The sequence below is a fragment of the Pelophylax lessonae genome (genome assembly GCF_965119305.1).
Source record: "Pelophylax lessonae genome assembly, chromosome: 12".
In the NCBI taxonomy this organism is placed as follows: Eukaryota; Metazoa; Chordata; class Amphibia; order Anura; family Ranidae; genus Pelophylax; species Pelophylax lessonae.
The window spans coordinates 214,245,794-214,263,460 of record NC_138779.1 but is presented as its reverse complement, the minus strand read 5'-3'; the positions used below and the strand labels follow the sequence as shown (position 1 = coordinate 214,263,460).

Sequence of the window (17,667 nt, the reverse complement as noted above, 5' to 3'; positions counted from 1 at the left end):
AAAGCCAGTCCACGCAGAAATTATATTTCAGATATAGGGGGAGTCCCGTGGACAGAGACATTTATTGGCTCCTTATATGTAAGGAAAATGGAGACAAAAAAATAGGTCAGCTTTGTTTATAAACATTGCTCTAGATATGCAGTATAAATAAAAACAAGTGAAATAAAAAAAAAAGAAAAATACAGAACTACTAGTTACCGAACTAGGTGGAGCTGACCATCAACACACAAATTCAGGGAGGGTTTTTTACCCCCACTAAGCCCAATGGCGCTCCTATTTTGTGGGGAAACAGTGGTCTCTCTGCAGTGGTTAGATGTCCCTCCCTAAGTCAAAGCTACAGCACTTGTTTAGGTAGTATGTGGGATACACAAGTCTTGGCATTATTATTGTATGGAATAAACCTAGTCCACCCAAAAATAATGTTACAGATACAGGGGGACTCCCATGGGCTGAGTTATCCATCGGCTTCTTATATGTAAGGAAAATGTAAAAAAACGAGGTTAGCTTTGTTTATAAACATTGTTCTTGATTTGCATTAGAAATAAAAACAAGTGATATAAAAAAAAAGGCTACATTGCTCAACATTGTTGAAGAATATTGTTATAGATATACCTAAAAGAAAACATTTTAACTAATTATGGATATTGAAATCATCAATGGCATAACAAATGTGTAGCTCTATCACCTTGGGGGCTCTCACTGCACTGTAAGGGTTAAATGCAAATTTTCATCTGGGGGATGGCAATTTAACCATTCTTATCCATTTGCCCCCCTTTGTAGGTCAAAGGCACACTGGCATCATTACATACAATGCAGGGCCAGCATGGGGGGGGGGGGTTCCCACTGCAAGGTTAACTTTTGAATTTACTCAGAGCTGAACTGTAAGTACTTATTTAAGCGCTCACTCACCCAAAGTGAAAACGAGAAGCATGTTGGTGATTTTCATCTTTCTGCCTTTAGGTATCTAAAACAGAACAAAAATAAATGAAAAAAAAAATAAAAAATAGAATGGAAACAGGTGCAAGCTGTCATTTGCCTGTTGCTGGAATTCTCTTACCATCCATTAATCAGTGTCATTATTATACATAATACAAAAATAAATATTTATTGAGATATATATATATATAATATTATTATGCTGTCTAACAAACATAATTATTTGCACTGTTAATGACTCCCTACTTGTCGATAGATAGATAGATAGATAGATAGATAGATAGATAGATAGATAGATAGATAGATAGATAGATAGATAGATAGATAGATAGATAGATAGATAGATAGATAGATAGATAGATAGATAGATAGATCGAGCCAAGAAAGAACAAAGAGAAAAAGAGAGAAGGAAGGAAGAGAGAAAGAGAGAGGGAAGGACGGAAGGAAGGAAGGAAGGAAGGGAGGGAGAGAGGGAGGGAGAGAGGGAGGGAGGGGGGAAGGAAGGAAGGAAGAGAGAGTGGGAGAATGGAGGAAGAGCGAGAGAACTAAAGGGATAGCGAAAGAAAGAAAGAAAGAAAGAAAGAAAGAAAGAAAGAAAGAAAGAAAGAAAGAAAGAAAGAAAGAAAAGAAAAGAGGAAAAGAAGAAAAATAAATTAAGGCAAATATAAAGACAGGGGAGGAGGATGTTGAGAGTGCGAGAAAGAGAGAGATAATGCATGACAGATAGATAGATAGATAGATAGATAGATAGATAGATAGATAGATAGATAGATAGATAGATAGATAGATAGATAGATAGATAGACATTATATTGTCAAAAGTATTGGGACACCTGCCTTTACACGCACCTGAACTTAAATGGCATCCCAGTCTTAGTCCGTAGGGTTCAATATTGAGTTGTCCCCCCCCCCCCCCCTTTGCAGCTATAAAAATTAAAATTATGATGACTATATATATTGGTAATAACTCCCTTCTTGCCATATAGCAGACATAACACAGTTATAATAAGCTTACTGTTGTTTATATATCTATTCAATTTTGCCCACCCCTTGGAAGTTACCTGTCTTTGTCCTCTGTCAATCAGTGTAATTATTATATAATATTTATAAATAATAATATTCAGTATTCTAATTCTCTTCTTGTCATATTGTGGACTTAACAAAGTTATAATAAAGTTCTTGTACTGTAAGTGTGTTATAACTTTGTGGAACCATCTATATGATAAGTATGGATCTATAGTATAATAATAGAGTGAGGTCCTGGACTCTAAAAATACTTCAAAGAAATATATTATATAAATATTAAAGGTGTTTTCCTTCCCCACCAGTTTTTACCATTTTCATTTAGTAATTTTGTTGGTCTCTGTAGCGAATGAAAAAAAAAAGAAAAGAGCAGAAGTCTGTCAAAACATAAAATTATTTTGGAAGCACTTCCACCTGTTTCCAGAGATATTGTAACCTACAAATTGAAAAATATGATGCTGTGTTTGTTTCCAGTTGTTTTGGAATAAAATGTCCTTCAGACAGGAAAGTATCTCATTTTAAAACTGTTGAGCTGTAATTGTTAATTGTTACAAATTAACGAGTTTCAATTTGTTTATAAATAAAGTTACTTTAAAATGTATTTTCTGTCTGTTGAAATACCTTTTTAATTAAACTTTAATTCATTTAATTAACTTTAAAATTAATTAAAATGTTTAATTAAACATATTTCTGAACATTCCTTTGAAATATTACTTTGTTTCCAGCTATTACAGAATAAAATGTCCTCCAGACAGGAAAATATCTATATTGTCATAGAGAACAATGGAAAAATGATAAAGGAGTTTCACTGATCATTTGGATGTAAGCATTTGCCTTTGTACCTGAGTGGTGTTCTCTCTGCTCCTCTTGGCAGTAAAATAAAAATCACAAACTCAGTATTTACATAATTATATATTAGAGGTGGGGGAAGGGGGGGGGGGGATTCAGTCCAAATGGGGTGTGGTGGATTATTTGCATGTTCATTGGGCAATTTCAGTCCCTGAACAGGAGAAGTATAAAATGTAATAGTATCTATCTGTACTACTGATCTATCTATCTATCTATCTATCTATCTATCTATCTATCTATCTATCTATCTATCTATCTATCTATCTATCTATCTATCTATCTATCTATCTATCTATCTATCTATCTATCTATCTATCTATCTATCTATCTATAATTTAAACATAAAAAAATTGAATTTTGTTATTTTAATGATGATACTTGACAGGGGTTTGACCTAATTACCCAAGGATTATCGACTGTGCCCCTATTGAAAGCACAAATTCTGGAGATCCTTCCCATTCAGTTGCCCCCTTCTTTGGCAAGCAACCTCCAGGCTACTTTCCCATTTACCTGGTCCAAGTCCTCCTTAAAATACTTGTGCATTCAGCTCACGGATCACTTTGATACTCTGTATGCTCAATTATACCCCATTACTTGCTGCTGTTAGAAGGGATTTGTCATTATGGAATAAAACTGCTTTCACCTGGCCGGGACATGTGAATATAATAAATAAATATTCCTCCAAGAGTACTCTTTTTCATGCAGATGATACCTGTGCCCTTGCCCAGAGGCTTCTTCACCCAATTGTCTAGCATGCTATCTGGGTTTGTCTGGAATACACGAAAACCAGAGATTGCTCTGAGGGTGCTGAGGTGCCCAAAACACACAGGTGGCTTTGGAATTCCAAACATACAGAGATACTACAGGGCTATTGTCCTTCAGAGGATCCTTAACTGGCACTTCCACACCCACTCTAATCTTTAGGTCTCCCTGGAGAAATACATGGCAGGCAGGAATTTATCCTATGCCCCGTGGCTGTCTCGGGAACACAGGGAGCTGTCAGATACCACTTCCCCAATGATGACCCATGCTCTTGTAGTTTGGGATTGAATCAATCAAATTCTAAACTTGGCTCCTCCTGTGTCCCCGCTAGCCCCACTGGGAGGGTTCCTGTGGTTTCCTTCGGGAAAACAAATGGCCTTCTCTGGGCATTGGGTGGACGATGGTAGTGCCAGTTGTGGTAAGCTCTTGAACGGTAGGCTACTGACTTTTAAGACCTTGAAAGCTCAATATTGGGGTTCCCATATGGATTTCTGGAGGTACAGGTAACTCCACCACTTTTTCTAAGTCCATGGCCGCTCTATAAGGGATATTTCCTCTCTTACACCTTTTGAGCGCCTTTTTATAGCGGAAAAGCCTGTACTGCATAAGGTCTCTGAACTATATCAACTCTTGGTTCTGCCAATTCCAAAGCTAAACTCGCATATATATATATGGGTCTGGGAAAGGGACTTAGGGTTTGAGTTCACTGCGGTTCAGCTGACTCACCTGTACCAGCTTACTCATAAAAGCTCTATTGATTCCAAAACACAGGAAACAAACTATAAGATTTTGTCACGCTGGTTCCGGGTGCCCACTGATCTGGCACATCTACCCCTGAGCAAGGCTGGACAGGCTGTTGCCACTGTGGTACGCTATTGCATCTGTGGTGGGATTGCTCTGTGATCAAGCCCTTGTGCGTTGACATTAAAGTGGAGTTTCGGCCTATTTTGCAACTTTAGTGATTCCTGGAGTGCTCGCTATGCTGATCAACAATTGGGCATTTTCAATTTTTTTCGGGGGTCCCTTACCCGTTTTTCAGGGCATTGTACTTCCTCCTTCTCCCTCCTCTGTGGCCACGGCCACCGACATCACTTCCGTCTTTGCATTGCATCCTGGGAGCTGTTTGTCATCACTCCTAGGAGGCCGGGATCAGGAAGAACTCCCAGAACACTCCCTGGAATCAGGAAGAAGGACACAGCAGATTACACTGTGGCTTCAGATGCCCACATCCAAGATGGCCACGATCAGACAGCATTTTTAAAAGTAAGATTTTGACTAAAATCCAATACTGTACACCTTGTAAGTATGAGAATAGCGGTTCTGTAAAGGATTAGTATTATAGGGGTATTTTTAGTTAAAAAGGTATTTGAGGCCGGAACTCCACTTTAAGTCTCAGATAAAAGACATCTTGTGCCTGGACATCCCTCTCTCCCCGATTCACTTCCTCTTTCATATGCCTTCTATACTGAATAATCAGCATAAGAAAAGCGCATTACCTCATTTACTGAACGCGGCAAGGCATTTGCTCTTAATTTATTGAAAGCGAGCCCAAGTTCCTGGCCGTGAGGAGCAGATCTGCAAGGTAAATGAAATAAGGGAAGCTAAGGACTGGATAGCGACTTGCAAAGAAACCCCTAACTGCCCACCAGCATTTGGTAATCTTGGCTGGACCACATTTATGACCCGGGACAATTGTCCTCCAGTTTGGATCTGGCATTGCTGGAATTAGCAGAACCATCCCTTGGACAACATATTCAGCTTTGGCAGCAGTAAGACAGGGCTCTCTTTTTGTGGTGGACGCGCTTCCTCCCATTTCCATACAATTTTATTTTCTATAGGATGACGGGCTTGGTGTGGGCGAGGGCACTAGGTGCGAGAATTAAGGTATGTTCCTGTTCTTTCTTTTTCCTTCTCTTTTTACTTTTTCTTTGAACAATGAATATGTTTTTTCTTGTTTTTGGAATTTGGTTTAAGTACTGCTTAATAATGCACTAGCCTGACATGCAGTCCTAGCGTTTTACCACTGAGGGGGGGGCCTCCTCTCCTGAGAGTGGCATTGTTTCTCCACTTGGGTGTTTATAATACCCTTCAGGGTGGCACCGGTGTTGGTGGTGTGCTTGGGGGGGTTAATTGGAGCCACTTTTTGCCCCCCATCTCCAGCGTTTGGGCCGGCCGGGCTATTCTGTAGTTAATCTAGCACTCCCATTGGTATTCGCTGGCATAGTGCTAGCTACTAGACGTGTCAAGACTTTTCTTATTTGTGTTTTCTCCTATATACATACTGGTTGGCGACAGAATCATGGGGGCTACCCCCGATCCCAATGGGGAGAGCCCAAGTGTTACACTGCTATACACCCGTTGTTCCTCCTTTTATTCTCTTGTTTACTACTTGTACTTCACATTTTATACATGTCCTTTAGACCGCATTCACACTAGTCCGACTTGGACCGCGACTTGCCAGCATGACAAGTCGCGGTCCATCACGCTCCCATTGTGCGGTACAGGAGCCGTTCTAATAGGAGCGACACAAGTCGCTCCGACTTAGAAAAAGGGTCCTGTACTACTTCGGGGCGACCTGGAGGCGACTTGCATAGACATTCATTTTATGAAGTCCGTTCAAGTCGCGCGGAAGTCGCGCTGCACGCAACTTCACAGGTCGCCCCCTAAGTCGGAGCGACGTAGTGTGAACCGAGCCTTAAACCTATGTTTTTGCTTTACTGGAAATGTTGTTATGACATGTTATTTTGTCTTAAATAAAGATTATATCAAAATGAAAGCAAAAATATTAGTAGAGTCTCAATTTTCTGTCACTTTAGGAAGGGACGTTGCACAGTAAAGCCCCGTACACACGCACTGATTGTTGGCTGTAAATTTTCGGCCAACGTCCGATCGGCCGATTGTCGGCTTGTTAGTATGATGCTTCCGACAACCGACTGCGACTTTTCGGCCGAACAAAATCTGGTGTGCATGCTATAAAATTTTTATTGGCCGTCACCAGAACGGCCGATTGTTCGTCAGTCAGTACAGATTTCGGCCGACAAAAGTCAGATGAGCAAGACTGGGCATGCTCAGAGAAGAAAAAACACACGAAAAGTAAACCAGCACATGACATCACTTCTGCAGTTGGTTGTTGTTGGCCGACAAAATTCGTGTGCAGTCTAGAGCACATTTCAACCAACACAACAACACTGGACAAAAGACGGCCGATTGGTCGGCCAACAATCGGTGCGTGTGTTTGGCTTAACGAGGCTTAAGAGCAGTTACATTTTGCAAAGCTTTAGTTCATGAGATAATAATGGTGTTATTGGCTTGATTGGTGGATCCCAGGTTCCTGATCCCTGTATTTAAGCTAATACAATAAGGGTATCTATAACTAACAAAAATATGAATTAAGTTCATAACTCATTTTTGATTGAAGATTGATTGTTTTTCTTTATGCCATTTCATAAAACCTAACAAAGTTTGGTAGTTGGGACCCTCGAAACATGTTGTTAAAGTCATTGGAACCTCCCCAATGCTAAAGTTATCCAAAATCCATGAATGACTCAGCCCTAAGAATAACGAAGCTGCCAAGTGCTATATAGTAAGGGTGGGAGGACCAATGACAAGTTGTGAAACAAATTTGTAAAAAATATTTTTATGCTATATTTTGGGATACAGCAACAGTTGGACTATTTCATGTCACTATGAGGGAGTCGTGGCTTACCTCCAATACGTGTCCCCATTAGCTATTACTAATGTTGGGCTTACAGCTCATTCACATCAGCTGGAGGAACTTTCCCTGGGCGTCCATCCCAGCTATGAACACATCATATCGGCAGTCCCTGGTCTCTTAGACATTGGCTCTCCCTGGATGGATCTCGCTATTCTAGGCTTGCTGAATACAGTATTGGCCGCAGCTTCCATTGGACCATCCCGGAACACATCCACCGCTGGCCTCCATCTGTCACCCCCACCACTCTGTGAGTGCAACTGTTTTTTATACATATACATTTTTTAATAAACCTTGCTACACCATGCCTGCTTGGATCCTCTCTTTCCTTCCCCTCTTCATTATGAAGAAGACCTACTGAAACTAGAGCATGCAAAATCTGGTGTAACTGCGCATAGAAACCAATTAGCTTCCAGGTTTTTTCCCGAAGCTTAATTGAGCAAGCTGAAATTGGAATCAGATTGGCTACCATAGCTTCACAAGATCCTGTGTGGTCCAGTTTTAATAAATCTTTCCCATGTTAATGCTTTTATGTAAAGTTAATAAATGGATGAAATTTTAACAGTTTTATATGTGCATCATAATATCAGACAGCTTCATAAAATCGCATGTTTTGTTAACCACTTGCCGACGGCCGCCCGACTATATACAGCGGCGGTCAGCCCCTCCCAGGCAAAGTGACGTGCCGGTACGTCACTAGCCTGGGAGCCAATAGGGGGTGAGCGCGCGCCGCTGGAGGCGCGCTCCCGCCCCCGCTTGTTCACTAAGCAGCCCATGCATGTGACCGGAGGACCCGATGTCCGCCGGTCACTCGCGATCGTCGGATACAGCGGGAGAAAGGCAGGCGGCTAATGTAAACACAGCCGCCTGTCATTCTCCCCTGTGTAACAGCACAGATCATACGGTCCTGCTATGTAGGACCGTTGATCTCTGCTGTTACACACACAGGCACATCCAATCACAGTTAGAAGCACGCCCCTAGGGACACACTTAACCCCTCCCTCTCCAATAAAGTTAACCCCTTCCCTCCCAGTGTCATTTTTACAGTAACAGTGCAAAGGTATAGCACTGATTACTGTAGTAATGTCACTGGTATCCCCAAAAGTGTCAAAAATGTCAGTCAAGGGTCCAATCTGTCCCGCAACAAAAATCGCAGATAGCCGCCATTACTCGTTAAAAAAAAACAATAAAAATGACAAAAATCTTTCCCTTAGTTACTAAACACAATAACTTTTGCGCAAACCAATCAAAATACGCTTTTTGCGATTTTTTTTTTTACCAAACATTTGTAGCAGAAAACAAATTGGCCTAAAATGTTAAAAAATTTAGATTTTTACTTTTTTCTGGGGGGAATTTCATAGAAAAAAATGTGAAAAATATTGTTATTTTTGCAAAATTGTCGCTCTTTTTTTGTTTATAGCGCATGATCAAAAAATCGCACAGGTGATCAAATACCACCAAAAGAAAGCTCTGTTTGTGGGAAAAAAAGGACGTCAAATTAATTTGGGTACAGCATCGCACGACCGCGCAATTGTCCGTTAAAGTCACGCAGTGCTGAATCGCAAAATACCCCCTGGTCAGGAAGGGGGTAAAATCTTCCGGGGCTTAAGTGGTTACGTTTTTGACATTGATCAATTTTCTGTCAGTTGAAGAAGTGATTCTTCACAGTAAAAGTGACTATGTTTAAAAAATGCTTTAGTAATGGCAAAAAAAAGGAAAAAAAAATGGAATGTAAAATAAAGCAGGATGGTTTTTATACAACTAAAATGATACCCTAAATTAGAATTAAATAAGCCTAAGGGAGAAATATTAATCCTGAGAAATAATCCAGCTTTCTTTAGGGGGGCCTTGGATTAATTTCCCCCCAACAAATACCAAACAGTGTTGTAGGGGGTTGTTTTGAATTTGTCGTGCAACAAACCTACAAACTTGATGAACAGCAATCTTTTATAAATAGGGATGAGAAAAGTTGAGAGTTTTCATTTACCAGAAATGTCAGTGAAGGTCAGGAAGTGTTTGTGCTTTCTTATGGTGCAATGAACTTTAAATGGCTTCTAAAAGGTACAGGAGCTCCTTTCAACTATTATGGACATGTTCAAGAAAGTCACCTGGTTAGCCGGGAACATAACATTAGAAATTGAGGAAGAGAAAAACCCTAATGCTAATGCTAACCATAAATGAACATCCAATTTTAACCCAATGCTAATGCTAATTCTAACCCTAACACAGACCCTGACTTTAACCCTAACCTAATGCTAACCATCATGTTAACCCTAACAATAACCCTAAAACTAACCCAAGCTCTAATTCTAATGCTAACTGTAACACTAACCCTAATAAAAACCTTAGTAATAACCCTAACTCTTACCCTAACTCTAACCCTAAACTAACAACCCAGTCTAACCCAATGCTAATACTGACTCTAATCCTAACACAGACCCTGGCTTTAACCATAACCTAATACTAACCCTCATGCTAACCCGAACAATAACCCTAAAACTAACTCTATATCTAATTCTAATGCTAACCATAACACTAACCCTAGTAAAAACCCTAGTAATATCCCTAACTCTAACCCTAAACTAACAACCCATTCTAACCCAATGCTAATACTGACTCTAACTCTTATACAGACCCTGACATTAACCTTAACCTAATGCTAACTCTCATGCTAACCCTAATATTAACCCTAAAACTAACTCTATCTCTAATTTTAATGCTAACCATAACACTAACCCTAGTAAAAACCCTACAAATATCCCTAACTCTAATCCTAACTCTAACCCTAAACTAACAACCCATTCTAACCCAATGCTAATACTAACTCTAACCTTAACACAGACCCTGACTTTAACCCTAACCTATTTTTAACCCTCATGCTAACCCTAATAATAACCCTAAAACTAACTCTAGCTCTAATTATAATGCTAACTATAACACTAACCCTAGTAAAAACCCCTAGTAATAACCCTAACTCTAGCCCTAACTCTAACCCTAAACTAACAACCCATTTCTAACCCAATGCTAATACTACCTCTAACCTTAAAACAGACCCTGACTTTAACCTTAACCTAATGCTAACCCTCATGCTAACCTTAATAATAACCCTAAAACTAACTCTACCTCTAAATGTAATGCTTACCATAACACTAACCCTAGTAAAAACCCTAGTAAAAACCCTAACTCTAACCCTAAACTAACAACCCATTTTAACCCAATGCTAATACTAACTCTAGCCTTAATACAGACCCTGACATTAACCCTAACCTAATGCTAACTCTCACGCTAACCCTAATAATAACCTTAAAACTAACTCTATCTCTAATTCTGATGCTAAGCATAACACTAACCCTAGTATAAACCCTAGTAATATTCCTAACTCTGACCCTAAACTAACAACCCATTCGAACCCAATGCTAATACTAACTCTAACTCTTATACAGACCCTGACATTAACCTTAACCTAATGCTAACTCTCATGCTAACCCTAATATTAACCCTAAAACTAACTCTATCTCTAATTTTAATGCTAACCATAACACTAACCCTAGTAAAAACCCTACAAATATCCCTAACTCTAATCCTAACTCTAACCCTAAACTAACAACCCATTCTAACCCAATGCTAATACTAACTCTAACCTTAACACAGACCCTGACTTTAACCCTAACCTATTTTTAACCCTCATGCTAACCCTAATAATAACCCTAAAACTAACTCTAGCTCTAATTATAATGCTAACTATAACACTAACCCTAGTAAAAACCCCTAGTAATAACCCTAACTCTAGCCCTAACTCTAACCCTAAACTAACAACCCATTTCTAACCCAATGCTAATACTACCTCTAACCTTAAAACAGACCCTGACTTTAACCTTAACCTAATGCTAACCCTCATGCTAACCTTAATAATAACCCTAAAACTAACTCTACCTCTAAATGTAATGCTTACCATAACACTAACCCTAGTAAAAACCCTAGTAAAAACCCTAACTCTAACCCTAAACTAACAACCCATTTTAACCCAATGCTAATACTAACTCTAGCCTTAATACAGACCCTGACATTAACCCTAACCTAATGCTAACTCTCACGCTAACCCTAATAATAACCTTAAAACTAACTCTATCTCTAATTCTGATGCTAAGCATAACACTAACCCTAGTATAAACCCTAGTAATATTCCTAACTCTGACCCTAAACTAACAACCCATTCGAACCCAATGCTAATACTAACTCTAACTCTTATACAGACCCTGACATTAACCTTAACCTAATGTTAACTCTCATGCTAACCCTAATAATAACCCTAAAACTAACTCTATCTCTAATTTTAATGCTAACCATAACACTAACCCTAGTAAAAACCCTACAAATATCCCTAACTCTAATCCTAACTCTAACCCTAAACTAACAACCCATTCTAACCCAATGCTAATACTAACTCTAACCTTAACACAGACCCTGACTTTAACCCTAACCTATTTTTAACCCTCATGCTAACCCTAATAATAACCCTAAAACTAACTCTAGCTCTAATTATAATGCTAACTATAACACTAACCCTAGTAAAAACCCCTAGTAATAACCCTAACTCTAGTCCTAACTCTAACCCTAAACTAACAACCCATTTCTAACCCAATGCTAATACTAACTCTAACCTTAAAACAGACCCTGACTTTAACCTTAACCTAATGCTAACCCTCATGCTAACCTTAATAATAACCCTAAAACTAACTCTACCTCTAAATGTAATGCTTACCATAACACTAACCCTAGTAAAAACCCTAGTAATAACCCTAACTCTAACCCTAAACTAACAACCCATTTCTAACCCAATGCTAATACTACCTCTAACCTTAAAACAGACCCTGACTTTAACCTTAACCTAATGCTAACCCTCATGCTAACCTTAATAATAACCCTAAAACTAACTCTACCTCTAAATGTAATGCTTACCATAACACTAACCCTAGTAAAAACCCTAGTAAAAACCCTAACTCTAACCCTAAACTAACAACCCATTTTAACCCAATGCTAATACTAACTCTAGCCTTAATACAGACCCTGACATTAACCCTAACCTAATGCTAACTCTCACGCTAACCCTAATAATAACCTTAAAACTAACTCTATCTCTAATTCTGATGCTAAGCATAACACTAACCCTAGTATAAACCCTAGTAATATTCCTAACTCTGACCCTAAACTAGCAACCCATTCGAACCCAATGCTAATACTAACTCTAACCTTAAAACAGACCCTAACTTTAACTTTAACCTAATGTTAACCCTCATGCTGACCCTAATAATAACCCTAAAACTAACTCTATCTCTAATTTTAATGCTAATCATAACACTAACCCTAGTAAAAACCCTAGTAATATCCCTAACTCTAACCCTAATTATAACCCTAATCTAACAACCCATTTTAACCCAATGCTAATACTAACTCTAACCTTAATGCAGATCCTAATTTTAACCTTAACCTAATGCTAACCCTCATGCTAACCCTAATAATAACCCTAAAGCTAACTCTATCTCTAATTTTTTTTTTTTACTTTCAATCATTTTTATTGAATTTTCAAATAGGAAGAAAAACAATAACAATAAGATATCCATAACAATACAAAGGTACAGTCTGGTCAAACAGGAGCAGAGAGCAATTGAACAACATAGGCAGTCATGAGAGTCATGGGTGAAAAAGAACAACATCTGTCCTTGCGAATAACAATAAACGCAAAATGGGGGGTTAAGGGAGTAGGGAAATCTAGAAGCGGCAACTCGCCGCTGACTGCGAGGATGTGAGCCAAAGTGAGGGGAAGGGAAAAAGAATCCGTCCGGACAGAACCACCCCCAGCCGGCCATCCGCCACAGAGGACAAGCCCCTGCTAACCATAACACTAATCCTAGTAATATCCCTAACTCTAACCCTAAACTAACAACCCATTCTAACCCAATGCTAATACTGACTCTAACTCTTATACAGACCCTGACATTAACCTTAACCTAATGCTAACTCTCATGCTAACCCTAATATTAACCCTAAAACTAACTCTATCTCTAATTTTAATGCTAACCATAACACTAACCCTAGTAAAAACCCTACAAATATCCCTAACTCTAATCCTAACTCTAACCCTAAACTAACAACCCATTCTAACCCAATGATAATACTAACTCTAACCTTAACACAGACCCTGACTTTAATCTTAACTTAATGCTAACCCTCATGCTAACCTTAATAATAACCCTAAAACTAACTCTACCTCTAAATGTAATGCTTACCATAACACTAACCCTAGTAAAAACCCTAACTCTAACCCTAAACTAACAACCCATTTTAACCCAATGCTAATACTAACTCTAGCCTTAATACAGACCCTGACATTAACCCTAACCTAATGCTAACTCTCACGCTAACCCTAATAATAACCTTAAAACTAACTCTATCTCTAATTCTAATGCTAAGCATAACACTAACCCTAGTATAAACCCTATTAATATTCCTAACTCTGACCCTAAACTAACAATCCATTCGAACCCAATGCTAATACTAACTCTAACCTTAAAACAGACCCTAACTTTAACTTTAACCTAATGTTAACCCTCATGCTAACCCTAATAATAACCCTAAAACTAACTCTATCTCGAATTTTAATGCTAACCATAACACTAACCCTAGTAAAAACCCTACAAATATCCCTAACTCTAACCCTAAACTAACAACCCATTCTAACCCAATGCTAATACTAACTCTAACCTTAACACAGACCCTGACTTTAATCTTAACTTAATGCTAACCCTCATGCTAACCCTAATAATAACCCTAAAACTAGCTCTAGCTCTAATTATAATGCTAACCATAACACTAACCCTAGTGAAAACCCCTAGTAATAACCATAACTCTAATCCTAATGCTAGCCATAACACAACCTTAGCATCATTCTAATGATAACCCTAACTTCCTAATTCTTACTCTAACACTAACCACCATGCTAACCCTAACACTAAACCTAACTTCAATCCTAACACTAAGCCTGACTCTAACCCTAACCTATCCCTTCATTCTAATCCTAACTCAAATCCTAACCTTAACCTAAATAATATGGGAACATTTTAAAATAATATTAATGAAATGTTATTGAAGGCAAAAAATTGGAATTTCACAATAATAATAATAATAATATATTTTGGAAAGATTACCCTGCTCATCCCTTCCTATTAAATATGCAACTGTATTAGCTATTTAGTTTCCATCTCAGACATCATGGGCTGATCCAGAGAGAAGAAATCAGGTGCTATACATGTAAAATTTTCTTTCAAGCAAAATGTAGCTGTGCAGATATACTTTGTATGTGATTGTGTAATGAGAAGGGTGAGGTGTTCCAGGGATTTGTTTGTTGGACACTTTTAGAGAAGTCATGATAACCTGACCTTTAAACATCTGCCAAAAACTGACCATGACTGATATCCTTTTACTGGATTAGGAGCACCCTAACTGTTAAACTGACACTAGTAAACCTATATGTCTCCTATTTGAGCTCAGAATTTGGTCCAAGATCAGTTATGGTAAACAAAGTCACAAACCCTTGTTGGCCCTTTGTTTACATTCCACATAATGGCTCAGAGAACTCTCAATAATGGTGAGGAGTAAGGGGTGCAGATGGATCGGCAGGATGGATTACGGATTTACAATGCTGGATATTTTTTTAGGTTGTTTTTTTTCTGGTAAGATTCCCCCCCCCCCCCCCAAAGGCCAGGGTTGTGGGGAAAAGGTGTTTGTCATTATTACCGTGAACCTCATATTATTGAGGGCATGTGGCTTGATATGGGTCAGAAAGAGGGGAGCAGCATGGCAGCATGGCAGACCCTCACCTTCCAGGCCTGTTCTCAAATGAAGGACTAGTATAGATTTTGGTGGACTCCTATACCATTTTTGTGTGGTTTTCCCCTTAAAATCTGAAGGGACAGGGATGGATTTTGAGGGGACCCCCTGCCATTTTTCTTGCATTGGATTCCCCTTTAACTGTATCATGGTGTTGATTTTAAGGGGGCCTCACACCTTTTTTTTTTTCTTGTTTCATTTTTTGGGTTCCCCCTAAAATCGATACCAGATTCAAAGTGTCTGGTATGGATATTGAGGAACCTATATCTTTTTTTAAAATCAGCAAAACACTAGAATATAATATACCTTACTAATGCTAGCTGCATGCAGATTAAAAAAGTTCCACTTTAACAGCTCTAAAGTGTGTTTTTACCTATTCCCACCATTCCCACCACACCTTTCTAGTCCCAGTTGATTCCTTTGTTTCTAAATTCAAAAGATATCACACCCTAAGACCCCGTTCACACTGGGGCGACTTGTCAGGCGACCTGGTCGCCTGACAAGTCACCGTGGGTCGCCTGCCATAGAGTAGCACAGGACCCGTTCTAATAGGAGCGACACAAGTCGCTCCGACTTAGAAAAAGGGTCCTGAGCTTCTTTGGGGAGACCTGGAGCGACCTGCATTGACTTCAATGATATGAAGTCTGTGCCGGCCGCTCCGAGGTCGCGGTGCGAGCTGCGCACCGCGACTTCACAGGTCGCCCGGCAAAGTCGGGTCGCGCCTATGTGAACCGGCTCTTAGCTCCCAAGTAGAACCTTTAAACCAGTGGTCCTCAACTCCGGTCCTCAGGGCCCACTAACAGGCCAGATTTTAAGTATTACCTTGGGGAGATGCAGACTAGAGTACTGCAATCACTGAGCAGCAAATTATATCACCTAGGATGTATTTCAGTTATCTTGCAAACCTGGCCTGTTAGTGGGCCCTGAAGGCCAGGGTTGAGGACCACTGCTTTAAACCCATTCACCAAGGCAATAGCTAAGGTGCAGTCCTTTGACTTGTAACCATAATCAAAAATGGGGGGGGGGGGGTGGAGAAAGGTATCTCCTAGAAGTCAAAACGGGTGTCCCATTTTGACTTCTAGGAGATACCTTTCTCCACCCCCCCTCCCTTTTTCCTTTGTTTCCAACCTGTTGATTGTTTTAGGAAGAATATAGTATTTTCTATCTTGCTTTAATATGTAGCGTATATTAATCCTTTTGTGATTTGTTGTGTTATAAAGATTAGGTGAGCCCTGTAGTCCACCAGGGCATCTGCTTTAAAAAGTGCCATATGCAGAGCAGCGGTCAGGCTTGAGAAAGGGGGCATGTCCATGAAACGTGTTGCCTGCCTGTTGCACAGTTCTCTCCCCATCCATGATGCTCCTCCCCTGACAGCTGAACTTCTTTCATTTTTTAATTTTGGAAAGGACAATGAATATCCTGAGCTATGGTAAGGTGTTCATATGCTGTCTTATTGTGCGATCAGATTTTATTTCTTTCTGTATCCTTGTCGGAGAGTTCCCCTCAATTCCTGTCTGTTGAAACTATTGTCATCAGGACAGAAAGTAAAGGGAGGTCTCTCTAATGAAGCCCCAGATAGCAGTAAAAAATCCTTCCACTAAGTGCCAGTTCACACTACCGCGACTTGTCAGGCGACTGGTCAGCCTGACAAGTCGCGGTCCATTCTGTGCTACGGTAACCGTTCTAATAGTCGCTCCGACTTAGAAAATAGTTCCTGTACTACTTTGGGGCGACATCGGAGCGACTTGCATTGACTTCCATTATGTGAAGTCCGTGCAAGTCGCGCCGAAGTCGCGGTGCACGCGACTTCACAGGTCGCCCCCGAAGTCAGATCGCCATAGTGTGAACCGACACTTATGAAGTTATTTATTATTTATTTTATTTATTCAAAAATTTTTTTTTTTTTTTACTGTGATGTGAACAAAAAAAAAACATCAATTAGAAACAAAATAAACAAAATAATTACAATGTTGCGAGACATCCTTTTTATTGCTGTAATGTTTATGTAAAGACAGATCTATTGAGTAGCTATGGCTATGCAATGTATAAACTTGTTCAGATGTATTGTGTGATACATTGTAACAGCAATTTGACTCACATCATCTTCCTGTTAACCAGTTCTGGACCGGAAGATTTGCCCCCTTAATGACCAGGCCATTTTTTGCAATTCGGCACTGCGTTACTTTAACTGACAATTGTGCTGCCGTGCGACACTGTACCCGAGATCGATCCCCGCTGAGAGAGGACGGTCAGCTGTTGTAAACACAGCTGACCGTTGTTCTCTCTGAAATGATCCCAGAGCGCCTGTGATCCTTCTATATAGGATCACAGGTCTCTATGATCATTTCACAAGTCCCTCCCCCCACAGTTAAAAATCATCCCCTAGGCTCACAATTAACCCTTTGATCAACCCTTCCCTGCCAGTGTCATTAGTATAGTAACAGTGCATATTTTTAGCACTGATTACTGTAGTAATGTCACTGGTACCCCCAAAAGTGT

General features: G+C 39.6%; 1 protein-coding gene across 1 annotated transcript in view; it reads right to left on the bottom strand.

Moving 5' to 3' along the window:
* LOC309568049 (chymotrypsin-elastase inhibitor ixodidin-like) overlaps positions 1-17,667 on the bottom strand; it is a 68,000-nt gene that overhangs the window by 35,110 nt on the left and 15,223 nt on the right. The window contains exon 2 of the mRNA XM_082273630.1: positions 910-964. Within this exon, the coding sequence (XP_082129756.1) occupies positions 910-946 (37 nt within the window). The 5' untranslated portion in view covers positions 947-964. The remainder of the gene's footprint in view (positions 1-909; positions 965-17,667) is intronic.